We start from the raw sequence: 13,881 nt of genomic DNA, 5'->3' as shown, positions 1-13,881 counted from the left end.
GTTCCAACCTAACAGACCTTCATACACAGACACACACTGCTGCCGGGGTCCACATTTCGGGGACTACTGTCTTAAATGGGCTGAGAGAGAGAGAGATTGAGAGAGACAACTGACATTAAGTAAGAGTGAGAGAACAGGGGAAAGCTTCCAAATTGAAAGAAAGAAGGTAATATCTGACAGGGATGCGGAGAGACTCTGAGAGAAAGAAACATCATGAAATATGAGACAGGTGGATATTAAGGGATGAGAGAGAGAGAGAGAGCTGACAGCTATTAAGACAGAGAGGGGTAAGGCAAGGTCAGTACCAGGGCTGTGAGGCTGTTTGGTAGCCGAGGGTGTTGCTGCCCCGTGATAGTGCCGTGTCCCAGGCTTCCCCTGAATGGGTGGGACTCCCACGCTATGTGGTGTGGCACTTGCCAAAGTACATGTTACCTATATCTCTTGTCACGCTATGCCCTTAGTCTCACGCACAGCCTTTCCCTAAGGCTCCCCTCCCCCTTCACTCTGTAGTCTTCCTCACAGGACCCCCCTCCTATTCTCTCCCCCTCCTCTACCCCACACAGTCTCTCAGACACTTCTCTAGGCAATGCTGGAACTCCAGCCAGCAGTCCCCAGAGCTCTCACGCAAGCTGGCCAATCTTTAACCTACATACACAGGTGTACATTGGCTGCTGCTGCCTCAGCCCCCGGCTAAACTTTAACCACTTACAGGCCAGGCTCAGCGGTCACACGAGACCCTCTCACTCACAGGGGCTTTATGATGCTAACCTGGAACCTGGAACCCTCAGATCGCAAGTCAGCAGCAAGTAGGGCTCTGGCTTCTTTATTCTAGCACAGAGGTGTCAGGATTCCCAGAGGCAGTGCCACAGTAAAGCAGGGATACACCTTGGAAATCAAGTGCCACCTTTCTTCTAACTTTAGGGACAGCTATTAATGAACCCCTATTCATAAAGGTTAGTATAGGATCCGGGGATTGATTTTAAATAGATGGACGAAGTATGGGGAAGCGCAACATGCCCCAGGAAGCTATTTCATACTGTGCCATTCCCGGTGCCAACCCTGGGTTTCTAGACAGACCACCCACCCAATAGCTTTCTCCACAAATCTCACCCAATTATTCTTCAGACTGAGCCTCCCCCTTCACTGATTCAGCCCTCACGTATATCCCCCGGGAAAAATAGCCCCATAGTTTGACAACCACTGCCATACAGGTATTTCTAATCTGAGCTGCTCCTGGTCACACTGTATATTAGATCATCTCTTTTTTTTAAAAATTTGTTTTTTATTAAATTTTTTCATAAAGACATACAAAAGTACAGATGAAAACAAAAGAAAGTCTTACAATTGTCAACCTAGGGTAGTATTAGATCATCTCTTACATTGTATCCGCAGTCACCTTGTTCAGCTGCTGCGTTTTCTCCTTTTGGTCATTTCATTTTCACTTTAATCAAATAACACTTATAATACAGTACCTCTACTTACAAGACTTTCACCCAGCACTCATTCTTGTCTACCAAATAGGATGTAATGTAGGACCACTGGATTTCTCCTGTTTTAGGACTGTAACCCTGAGAAATGCTTTGAACATATTCAGTACCTGAAACTAGCCAACTTTAATACATTTTTATTGGCTTTTTGGGTCTGTACTTGGAAGAGCTAGCCTGTAGCTCAGATATCTTGCCGATGCTCAGGCATATATCAATTTCATATTGCATGTAAATGAACAATAGCAAAGTAATAAACGTCATTACATCCCTGAGAAGGAGGTTGTCGTAGTGTGAAATATTATGGGTGTAATTTCATAACACAATTAACATGCAGGAAATTGCTTAACATTACTTTTCATTTACATTTCATTATAAGTGGCAATATATCATTTAGTTTAGTGTTCTCTCTGTTTGGTAATTTTCAAATATTTTTGGATTTATTAAGGGCCAAAATTAGGATAAATGTACTCATTTGGTGGCAGCGCTCATCTGTTACCACATTATTCTAAAATTCCAAAATGTTATACTTTGCCATTGATTTTTCCACAGTAATGGAATAATTTGGGGATTATTCGTTTGCACACACATTACATACTTAATATATACTTAATAATAATAGATCAACGTTTTCCTTATTTTGTAAAAAGGTATTAAGGGGACTTGGCAAAAGTATGCAGGGGTTCATGTCATTTTGTGGCTTTTAAAGAAAAAAACGTTTCATTTCATGTTATGGGCAACCTGCTAGAGATCCGAATCCGATCTATTGCTCTGTTCATGCAACATTTGTATACATGTACATTAACAATTATTTAAAACATGTTTATGGACAGCAGAAAAAAAACATAAAAACAGAGTGAAGATACTGACATACAGACAAAGAGTCGTTCAGCCAATGTATACTTTATTTACAAATAATTTTCATCCGAAATTAGGCATTTGGAGTAAATAGGTACGTATGTGGTTATAATTCTAAAATAATGCTGGACATATAATAGTAATATGGCAGACCCAATGCACATAATAAATATTTGTACCAAACACACCTAAAGAAATCCTAACCCGACTCTCTTTTACCACCAACTAAATCTTAAATCCCCAACACTTGCTTCACTTCCTTTTTCATAACAGCTTGGTTCTCCCCTTATCATGTCATGTGAAAGCTGACATGGCATATAGGCACAAGGGAATGCATGTTTTCAGCTACTGTCTTGTTACAGCCTGGGAAGGAAAACACGGTTTATAGACAGTTTACTTGCCCCTCTCACCAAAGGAATCACATAAACCCACGTTTCTGTGGATATTAGGAATACATTTTGACTTTATAACTGCAGTTGCATAAGCAAAACCATGTAATGTTGCCCTGTATGGGAATAAAAAACAAAGCAATGGTGCAGGGGGGCTAAATTGGTATAACATAGGTTGTACCAAATCTCTTAGATCTGGATGGGCAACAAACAACTCCGCTTATCTATTTATATAATTGATATATGGGAATGTATGCTGCTGCTGCTAATAGAGAAAGATTTCAGTGTGCTGATAGAATAGAGATCTAGGTGTGTACTTCCATGCACAGTATTATAGAAATAGATGTGAATATGCTAACTGAATAAATGTCTGATTATGTGATACAATGTAAAATATTAAAGAAAGTGATGTGAATGTGCTAAATAATAAAAGCCTGGGTATTTAATACTATGTAAAATGTTGGAGAGAGAGATGTACTGATAGATCAGAGATCTGTGGATGTACTGCCATCTACAATATTTTAGAGAGCTATATGTATATGCTGATAGAATGATTTTAGAGAGATATGTGTATATGCTGATAGAATGATTTCAGAGAGCTATATGTATATGCTGATAGAATGATTTTAGAGAGCTATATGTATATGCTGATAGAATGATTTTAGAGAGCTACATGTATATGCTGATAGAATGATTTTAGAGAGATATATGTATATGCTGATAGAATGATTTTAGAGAGATATATGTATATGCTGATAGAATGATTTTAGAGAGATATATGTATTTGCTGATAGAATGATTTTAGAGAGATATATGTTTATGCTGATAGAATGATTTTAGAGAGATATATGTATATGCTGATAGAATGATTTTAGAGAGATATATGTATATGCTGATAGAATGATTTTAGAGAGATATATGTATATGCTGATAGAATGATTTTAGAGAGATATATGTATATGCTGATAGAATGATTTTAGAGAGATATATGTATATGCTGATAGAATGATTTTAGAGAGAGATATGTATATGCTGATAGAATGATTTTAGAGAGAGATATGTATATGCTGATAGAATGATTTTAGAGAGATATATGTATATGCTGATAGAATGCAGGTGTGTTGGAATGAACGACCATGCCCAGTATTACTGAGAGAGGTGTACAGTATATGCTCACAGAATAAATGCATTACAGCGAGAGAGAGGAGTAAGTACTGATGGGATAGAGATTTGTGTCTGTGCTGCAATGCACAGTTTTATGGAAAGAAAGTGTATGTATACACTAGTATAGAGGTTTGTGTATGAACGAAGGAACTAGCAATGTATTATAAAGCGAGATATGCAAAGTATGCGTTTGTGGCTACCCTCTAATCAATAATTGTACTAAAGTCTTTGCCCTGATGGCACTTTAAACAGTGTGTACTTGGTAAATAAGATCATTACACATATCCATACAGTCGTAATGTTATGACTGCATCTGGATAATGATACTGATAATGATTTTACTGATAATGATTTTAAGGGGAAATGATGGCCGTGTATGTCACAAGGGTCTGAGCAAGACATGTTATAGGGGCAACACTGAGTTAAGTATATACCCTGCCAGTCAGAACAGGAGTCTGTTGTAGCAAGTCCATTATAAGATAAAACATATTCATATAACAGGTGTCTGTCTGAGACTGGTGCGTGTGGCGGATAGCGGGCACCTTGCGGTTCTTAAAGGTGTGCGAGTTGTGGGCTGGACGATGCTGTGGGCAATGAAAGCAGATTTGTCGCTTCGTCCTGTATCAGCGAGTTAAGTGTGTGTAGTTAGTGGGGTCCTCTGGGCACTAAGGACAAATAATAGCGGGGCGAGTTACTGTCTCCAAGGTACTGTGTGCAGTCTGTCACGTCTCTTCAGGCCTCTTATAACGCCCAGTATATTTTCAAGTAGGTCTAACTACACAGAGTAAGCAAAATCCACCCTGTCAACAGGACATCGCATGCTTATCTCTCTAATTAAATCTAGCTCCTTTTAATTAATGATTTCTGGGAGGCTCAACATCTTCACGCAACCCTTTGCACGAGTGCCAATTATTCGGAGTTTACAGCAGCTTGGCTCCCGTTCAGCAGTCCTTGTACTTCAGTCACGTGGTAAAGAGGTTCGGCCAATGAGGCACGCGAGAGGTGTATATAAGCGCTTGGGGCAGCCGTTTCCACTGTGGTACTCCTGTGGTCGGACGTCTGGCGAGTTGTTAGGTGCTGCTGCTGCTGCTGGTGGCTCTGGGGTGCACCAAATTACCTTTCAAAGGCGAGCTTTAGGAACTTGAAACCCCAACTCAGGTAAGCACTGAATTTAAAAAACAATTTCTTTTTATTGGTGCCACTAGCTTATACTCATATTGTGTTACTGAGCATATTCTCTGTTTCATTAGCACTTTGGATTTACAAGCAGATTATGTTTTATAGTCTGGGTCCTTTCTTAATAGCTCTGTATAAACATAGAAAAAATGTTTAGTGTCATGATGCTGGGGGATTTTGTCATTTAGATTTGCAGAAGGCTGACAGTTTGGCAGAAGGCTGACAGTTTGGCAGAAGGCTGACACTTTTGAGTGTAATAGTGATAGCGTCTACAACATGTGCTCTCTGTCTCTATGGGGCATATTTATCTTATATTATTCTGCCAGAAAGAAATGGCACCACTCTCAATTCACTTCTTTAGGAGCCTGTTTATTAAAGGGTAATTACAGAGCCTGATTCCAGCGATTCCTGCGATGAGTTTGTATGTTCTCCCTGCATCTGTGTGCTTTTTTACCCAGGTATTCTGCTTCCCTCCTTACCCTCCAAAAACATACAGGCATCTTAATATTCTCTCAACCACATTGGCCCAAAATAGGTATAAATGATAGGGACATTACATTGTAAATAAACTCCACTGGGGCAGGGACCGATGTGATATATAATTTACAAAAAGTGCTGCAGTCGCAAATGGATAATATTATCAGTATAATTCCAGTTATTTTGAAAAGTCTATAATCTTGCATACAAAAATGCCAGAGGCTCAGGTACCCATCAATAATCATTGGTAAAAACTCGTGCAATCATTTTGGGGTTAGTGGATGTCATGAAATGTGTATGCATAAGCTTTGGCACTATTGAAAACACATGCATGAAGGCTCAGTGAGAGGTGGCACTATACTGCTAACTGTATACATTATATTATATCAATTGCTAAGAGTTTTTCTAGTGAAGATTGCACAACCAGGAAAAGGAGAGTGAGCCATGCCTATCAAGATTACATTCCCAACTGTACCCCCCCCCCCTTCAAGTCCGTATGTATTATAGTGCATATAAAGCCAGGAAAAACAGGACTGAATAATGCTGCATTTATGAGCATTGGGAGCTGTGTTTATATTGTCATGTTTTATGGCCAAGGAATGTGTTTCAAGAATATCTGAAGAGTGGGGTGGAATGGATAGAGGAAATGTACATAACTTATGGAAAAAAACCTAAATTAGGTCTTTTAGCATTGTTTTTGAAATAAGACTCCCCTGTGTGAATAAAAGCAAAGACGTACATTTCCTAGCTGGGGGATAGTTTTGCAACAGATCAACATCTTAACATAAGTTAAATATATAATACAAAGCTTTTGGTGCACCGCTGCATTCCCTTTCTGTTGTTGTACTATAAAAGCCCCCTATGCCTCTGCCCCACAGCAACCACTGGGTCCACTGTCTCTATTGTTACACTACAGTGTGTACATTTGGCCAGCATTTGCTCAGGTTTTTGACTGCTTATTTTGCACATGGTTAAAAAAAACTTGGGTATACTAAGGTAATTTAATTCAGGCAACCAGGGTATTATTACATACATTATTTTTTTTATTGACAGATGGGATCCATAAGCTTCACGATGGGAGGGGGGCTGCAGTATACGTGTAATTTCTGCAATTAAGTTTTTTTTTAATAAAATGGATTGATTTTATTATTTATGCAGCAGCTGACCCTGTAACAGCTAGGGGCACATGTGTATTTCAATTTATTTGCAAAACAAGACTACCTATCTGAAGCTTGAGGACCCTAAAAAAATTTCTCTGTAGGACTTAATGTATTTCTGAATGGCTTACCATTCATTATTGCAGAAACTGAAGTGTGCATAAGGCTGAGCTACATAGGCACACTCATACATAATTTTTTACAGATTATTAATAAGGATTGTATGAATTCATTTTCGGCAAATACTGAAACTCTTGCCAATTGTGAAACTCACCTCAGGTGGCAGCGCCCCCTGTTTGCCAGGGGCGGCAAAAATGCCGCTCCTGGAAACTAAGAGCCGAATTTCTGTTTTTTTAACCTGGAAATTCTGCTCTTCTAATGCAAAGAGCACAATTGCGTTCTCTGCACTAACGACGTGGACGCCCCCTCCGGGGCTGAAAATGTGAGTGCCGTGGGGAGGGCAGCAGAATGAAGGCCAACTCGGGCAGCAAAATGGCCAGGATCGCCCCTGTACAGTGCCACCTTCAATAAAGGCTGGGCAGCCATCAGAGAACAGGTGTACAAACACAGGGGGGACCCCATCATTTCTGGGGCCCAGTTCAAGAATGTTGGCTGGCTCTGGCTCAGTATGCCAGAGTTATGTCACAAATATACTTGTACTTCACCTCAGAAGAAAAGTGTGATTCTGATATCATCCCACAGGTAATTATGGTAACATAACTGTAAACATGCAGACACCAACATTTTTGTGTAATAATTGCCTCTTTAGTAATGAAGATTATTTAATTTGAGAACATTAATTTTCCACTTCATAGAAATTTCATTATTTTCAGCATGAAGGGGAGAAGTTAATTTTTGGGATAATTGTGAGTAAGCTTTTTGCTTTTCTTAAATTCTTGCAAACTGTGTTGTAAAGTGAGAAAGTAAGAAGGGAAACTTAGGCAAAGTTTTTGGCAAGTGGTACAAAATATTGCCAAAGCTCACCCACTTAACATTAAGGAGCATAGATAGGTACATAGATAAAGGGGACAAACAGTTGCTGCATACAATAAAAACAACAACTATTTGCAGGCAGTTATAGGTAGTCTTTGGTGACCAGGAGATAAAGTACTTGTTCAAGGTCAGACAGAGCTAAAGTTGGAAATGAACGTGATTTCTACAATTGTGTTCTCTAGTTACAGGAGTATTGCATTAACACAGCGTTCGGAAACTAGCCACTGAGCCATGTGCGTTCCAGTCCTGGGCTGCAGAGGTTTGCAGTTTAGGCCTGTGTCTGATTAGCATTAGAGAAATAGCAATCAACTACTTTAAATAGTATCCTGCTATCTAGTCCACCAGTAATAACATACTTTAAACTAAAGGAAATCAGCTGTCTAAAAAGCAGGACAAAAAGCGTACCTTAAATGTAATTATGGCAGAGCATGGGTTCCCTTGAACTGATGAGTGATTACAATCTAGCCAATTGGAGACCTACAAAACATGAGGGTAGAAAAATAGAGCTAGTATTTCTATGGCTGTCACCCAACCTGTACTTTTGTATAAATATGCTTTCATTTTAAAATAAACCGCTTATATATAAATATTGTAAACAGGCAGACCAAAAGTAACAAATGGGTAGTTAAACTTCTGTATTCTTCTTCTGTTTTTAAATATTATCTTTTCAATTACTTCTTACTTTGCCAAATGCACTTTTCAGTGCATTTATAAAATGTGTATGGTAGGATATATTATCCAGAATTCGAATATCTTTTAAGCTCCAATATACAAGAACGCCATTTCCCCTAGAGGTCATTTAAAGCAAACAGATTTTTTTTCATTATTTCTTTTTTATCTCTATGATAATTGTTTCAATATGCATGCAAAAGCATTTTTGAGCGACTGTGCAATTTGAAGTTTTAGCTGAGTATTATCTATGGCAGGGCTTATTGTGGCGATTAGTAGCCGCAACAAAACGCTAAGCGACACATAGCACCGTGTGTCATTGCCTCATTGCTGTTATAGTAACTTTTAGTTGCCCTTCACATCAAGAGTCAATCTATGGAACACGATGTGTTCTTATCAGTTGAGTGTTATAACTGATTACCTTTTTTTTTTGTTTGCAGACAAAAATGACAGATTGGATAGGTTCAATTGCTGGGTTGATGGCGAATACCACTATCACTGAGTTTCTTCTGGTATCTACAGTCTTTGCCATTGTGTTTCTGGTGCTTAGGTCAGAAAGAGTCAAAATCCCACCAGGAACAAAGAAACTACCAGGGCCTATGCCTTATCCTATTATTGGGAATTTGTTATCATTGAGCAAGAATCCACACCTTAGCCTGACAAGAATGAGCAAAACTTATGGTGATGTGTTCCAGATTCAGATAGGCACAAAGCCTGTGCTGGTCCTTAGTGGGCTGGAGACCCTCAAGCAAGCTCTTATACGGCAAGGTGATGAGTTTGCTGGACGCCCAGACCTCTTTACTTTCCGCTTGGTTGGTGATGGGAAGAGCCTGACCTTCAGCAGTGATTCTGGAGAGGTGTGGAGAGCTCGACGCAGACTTGCACACAATGCCCTCAAAACATTTGCCACTTCCCCTTCACCCACATCATCAAGTTCTTGCCTTGTTGAAGAAAACATTATTACAGAAGCAGAATATTTAGTAAGAAAGTTCAAGCAATTAATTGATGAGAAAGGAGAGTTTGACCCCTACAGGTATGTGGTGGTCTCTGTTGCCAATGTCATCTGTGGCATGTGCTTTGGTAAACGATATAATCATGATGACGAAGAGCTTCTGAATGTGGTGAATCTTACTGATGAGTTTGGTGCAGCAGCTGCTTCAGGCAACCCTGCAGATTTCATCCCGATTCTACAATATCTTCCGAGCTCAAGCATGAAGGCCTTCAAGGAAATCAACAGAAAGTTCCTAGACTTCATACAGAAATTAGTCAAAGAGCACTACAAAACATTTGACAAGGTAAGAAAAAGCCAACATGTTTATTTCCTTTAATGGGCAGGGCAGTATAAAGGCAAAGCTCACTCTGTGCAAGCGAGGGAGTTCACAGGACATATTTTTGTGAGCATTACCTGTTCAATGCTCTAGAAAATGTTTCAGTCTGTGTAAGTAATGTTTAAGCTGCCCTTCATAGGCAAGAATGCAAATATGCAGAGAAGGAATTTCAGTTTTTGTGCACCAAACAGTGTTTTAAGAAAAATATTGCAAATATGACCAGTAATTTTTGGAACTTTAGCTAGAGCCATGCTAAGATCCAATCATTTAGCTTAATTTTATTCTTCTACTTTTTCCCCAGAACCATATACGAGATATTACTGATTCACTTATCCAACACTCCCAGGAAAAGAGAGTTGATGAAAACTCAAATGTTCAGTTATCAAATCAAAAAATTGTGAATATAGTAAATGACCTCTTTGGTGCTGGTAAGTATAAATCAATCTTTACAATTTATACAATAAATACATATATTAACTATATCTTTTGTAATGGAAAAGTCACCCTGTACTTCTGCCACAAATATCTGTTCTTTTTTATTCTGGTTTCTGTAAAGTGTGGTATTTTTCCAACTTATCTAGCCTATAAAAGGAAATTGTGTAACAGCTTTGGAAAGTTTCTAAAAGACACAGCTGCAGTTGTAACAGATTCCTACTTATCATTTTAGGGTTTGATACCATTACCACTGCTCTCTCCTGGAGTCTCATGTACCTTGTGGCCCATCCTAACATACAAGAAAAAATTCAGGACGAACTGGGTAAGATCATCATTGTATTTGTTTTAAATATTGTGCTTGCCTACATATAAGCTGGCAGAGAAAATGCATGGTGTGACATTAACCTTTGTGTTCCATAACATTGGAAGTGTTAGCAGTGATTTCCTGCAAATAAGTAATAGTTTTTACAAAACCTTATTTTTAACAGAACTCAAGAAATATTCAATAAATGTATCCCCACGTGTCAAAAATTAATAGATGAATGCCATAAAAGCCCTAACACATTTCCAGCAGTAAATGTATCTCTACCAAAGGAACTTTGACAGCATGGTACTAGGTACATCAGCACTTTGAAAGTAAATCATGGGTTTATGAGTATGCCTCCCTGTAGTACCACGTGCCTCCATTTTCTGGCTCCACTGAGTTCTCAAAAGCTATCCATTTGTTGTTCAGAGCTCACAGTTGGCTGCAACAGAATGCTGTACCTACAGTAACTCATGCATATGTATCAGTTAACCAAACCTAAATTACTTAGGTAGTTATCCATATCTTCTTGATCACTTGGATAAAGAACTTATGTTTAGAAAAAATACAGTATAACAGTAATAGTCCTTAATCTTTACAGACCAAGTTATTGGAAGAGAAAGACGACCCCGATTATCAGACAGAGCTCAACTGCCCTATACTGAAGCTTTTATATTGGAGATGTTCCGACATTCTTCTTTCGTGCCATTCACAATTCCACATAGGTAAAACTAAATATTCAGAACTAATAAGCCTGACGTCTACTGTATATAAAAAATGCAAATATACACAGATCATGAAATTAAGCTTGCAATACATATTCAAATTTTATATTGCAGTTCAACCACAGACACAGTGTTAAATGGATATTTCATCCCCAAGGGAATTTGTGTGCTGATCAACCAGTGGCAAGTGAATCACGATCCGTAAGTATAAACAAATATTCTTTTCCTATGCTACATAGGAAACTACAGCAAGAAAATATAAATAGGTTGTCCCAGGCAATAATCTTCCTTTAGGTTGTCCTACCCTGAACTGCTAATATGCCGGGGAAACGAGAAACCATGCAGGTTATTGGTTAACAGCAGTTTGAATCCCCACCATTTTGTAATATTCTCGCTTCTTTGTGCCACATGATTAAATAAGCAGTTTGGTTTGGAACCACCTGGAGGGACAGGGAGAAGCCCTGTTCTAGATCATAAAATAGCTGTTTATAAACCCAAGAGATTCTAACCATCTATGAATTGATACTGGAGAACTACTTCAGTCGGCTAGCAGCTCATACAATTTTACCACTCAAAGGAAAACAGCTATCTATGATCAAAACAAAAAAAGTTTGTTTTTGCCAACACAATGCGCACAAGTAAATTAAATTTGTGTTGGGAAAATCTACCTGTGCATGCAATATTAAATAGGAGGAATATAAAAAAGGGAAAATGTCTGCAATTGAAAGTATCATTTCATTATGGTAATTGATAAGTGGCTAAATTGTCTCCAAAAGATACTTTTTTTTTTTTTCTCCCCTACACTAATTTATTTACTGCATTGTTTATGTGGGGGTTACATATGTACTGATTTTCCTAGTTTTTGTTACTGGAAATCTTGGAATTTTTAAGGTGGTGGTAAACAAGTTGCTTTCTTTAAACTATTTTAAAGCGTCCTCATGGGAAAACCTACTGTATATATTGAGAATTTTACCTAAGCAGAAACAGCTTTAGACTGTGTAGACTGTGGCAACACAAGTTCACACTGATACTTATATTATGTTTTGCTAGAACTATAAAATATGTGTTAGTGTTATACTAGTGTGTAATAGTACTGTGGACAATGTCTTTGATATGGTATGGAACTTAATAGGATCAACTGTATGTAACCCTATGTAGGGTTACAGCTCTGTATGAGAACAAGAGATTCCAATGTTTTTCCAGTAATAAGATTTGTTTTGATTTGCAGGAACCTGTGGAAAGATCCATTCAAATTCTGTCCAGAGCGTTTCTTAAACACTGATGGCACAACGTTGAACAAAATCGAGATGGAGAAAGTAATGATTTTTGGCTTAGGAAAAAGAAGGTGTGTCGGTGAAGTCATTGGGAGGATGGAGGTCTTCCTTTTCCTCACTACCATGCTCCAGCAGATGCAGTTCTTCAAACAGGATGGAGAAAAACTGGACATGTCCCCGCAGTATGGACTAACAATGAAACACAAGCGTTGTCATGTCACAGCTAAAATTCGTTTTCCTTTGTTAGCCACACATTAAGAACTACCTTAGCTTGGGAGGAGCCCTTTTAAGAAGCTCAGATGAGTTTCAGCTTTGGTATTTTAAACACAAATGCTGGAATTTGGTTTCTAACCCTAATCTTGGGAGCTGACGGTGCATATTTTAGAGAGCGTAATCCATTGTGAATGATGATAATGTACATGATACCACCACATTACAATACTGATTTCATTAAGCTCTGAAAATGTACATAACTAGCTAACAAAAGAGGAGAAAAATATTCAGGAAAAAATGCTATGTTGATATATATATATATTTGTGTGTTTGAAGGGTGCGATGACAGGTAAAATGTATACTGGTAAACTGAATTTAATGGATTAATCTCAGGAGTAGAATCATCTTTTAATAATCTTATTATAACTAAACTGCACAAATGATTAAGTACAGCTATGAAATTCAGAAATATGTACATTTTGATCATTGTCTCTCTACCACAATACATTATGTCTTTGCTAAATACCTATTTATTAATAATCCAATCTTTTTAAAGGTGTGTGTTGCTAGGTATTTTTGCATTAAATGCAACAGGACAAACTTGTCTTATACATTTTCATCCTCCTAATTTAAAGTTAAAAGACAAGTTCATCCCAAAATAAAAACTTGCCTAATAAAAGAAGACATAATTCTAAGCAACTTTTCAATATACATTAAAAAAAAAAAATTCAGTGCTTTTAAAGTTATTTGTAAAAGCAATTGCAGTATTGGCTTAACTCCTGGTTGTTACTTTTTAAACAATGTTGCAAAAGTCTTGGTTCCCCAGCAAAGAAAGATCTGTTAATCAGCTGCCTTGTCTTACATTTTATCAACAGTCTTAGACATCAGGGCAGAGAATAGAAAGGGACAGACAATAGCAACACATATACAAATAACTTAAATGAGAACCAAACCCATAATTATAAAAAAAAAAACGACCCCCCCATAGACCCCCCAGCCTAGCTGTTACCTTTGGTAAATGCCCCAAACGCTTTACTTACCTCTCTTTGCAGATTCAGCGCTGCGGAGCTCACGAGTCCCATCTTCCTGCTCTTCAGTAATCTTTGGGAAATAAGTGCCATATCGGCACATGTGCAGTAGGAGCAGTCTTCAGCTGCGCCTGCGCATGCACCGAAATTAACGGAAATTGCTGAAGTGCTGGAAGAAGACCCGAGGATTACTGAAGAGCCGGAAGA

General features: G+C 38.3%; 1 protein-coding gene across 1 annotated transcript; it reads left to right on the top strand.

The window, feature by feature from the left end:
* The first annotated feature begins 4,939 nt into the window (after nt 1-4,939).
* cyp1a1.S (cytochrome P450 family 1 subfamily A member 1 S homeolog) lies at nt 4,940-13,609 on the top strand. The gene is given in 7 exon segments (NM_001172237.1): nt 4,940-5,053; nt 8,808-9,662; nt 9,997-10,123; nt 10,363-10,452; nt 11,036-11,159; nt 11,274-11,360; nt 12,388-13,609. Coding segments are annotated over 6 exon segments (1,581 nt in total). The 5' UTR covers nt 4,940-5,053; nt 8,808-8,813; the 3' UTR covers nt 12,692-13,609.
* The last annotated feature ends 272 nt before the right edge of the window (nt 13,610-13,881 follow it).

The sequence above is a fragment of the Xenopus laevis genome, chromosome 3S (genome assembly GCF_017654675.1).
Source record: "Xenopus laevis strain J_2021 chromosome 3S, Xenopus_laevis_v10.1, whole genome shotgun sequence".
Classification (NCBI taxonomy): Eukaryota; Metazoa; Chordata; class Amphibia; order Anura; family Pipidae; genus Xenopus; species Xenopus laevis.
Note: the sequence above shows the minus strand (reverse complement) of the source record. Positions and strands in the feature narration are given on the sequence as shown.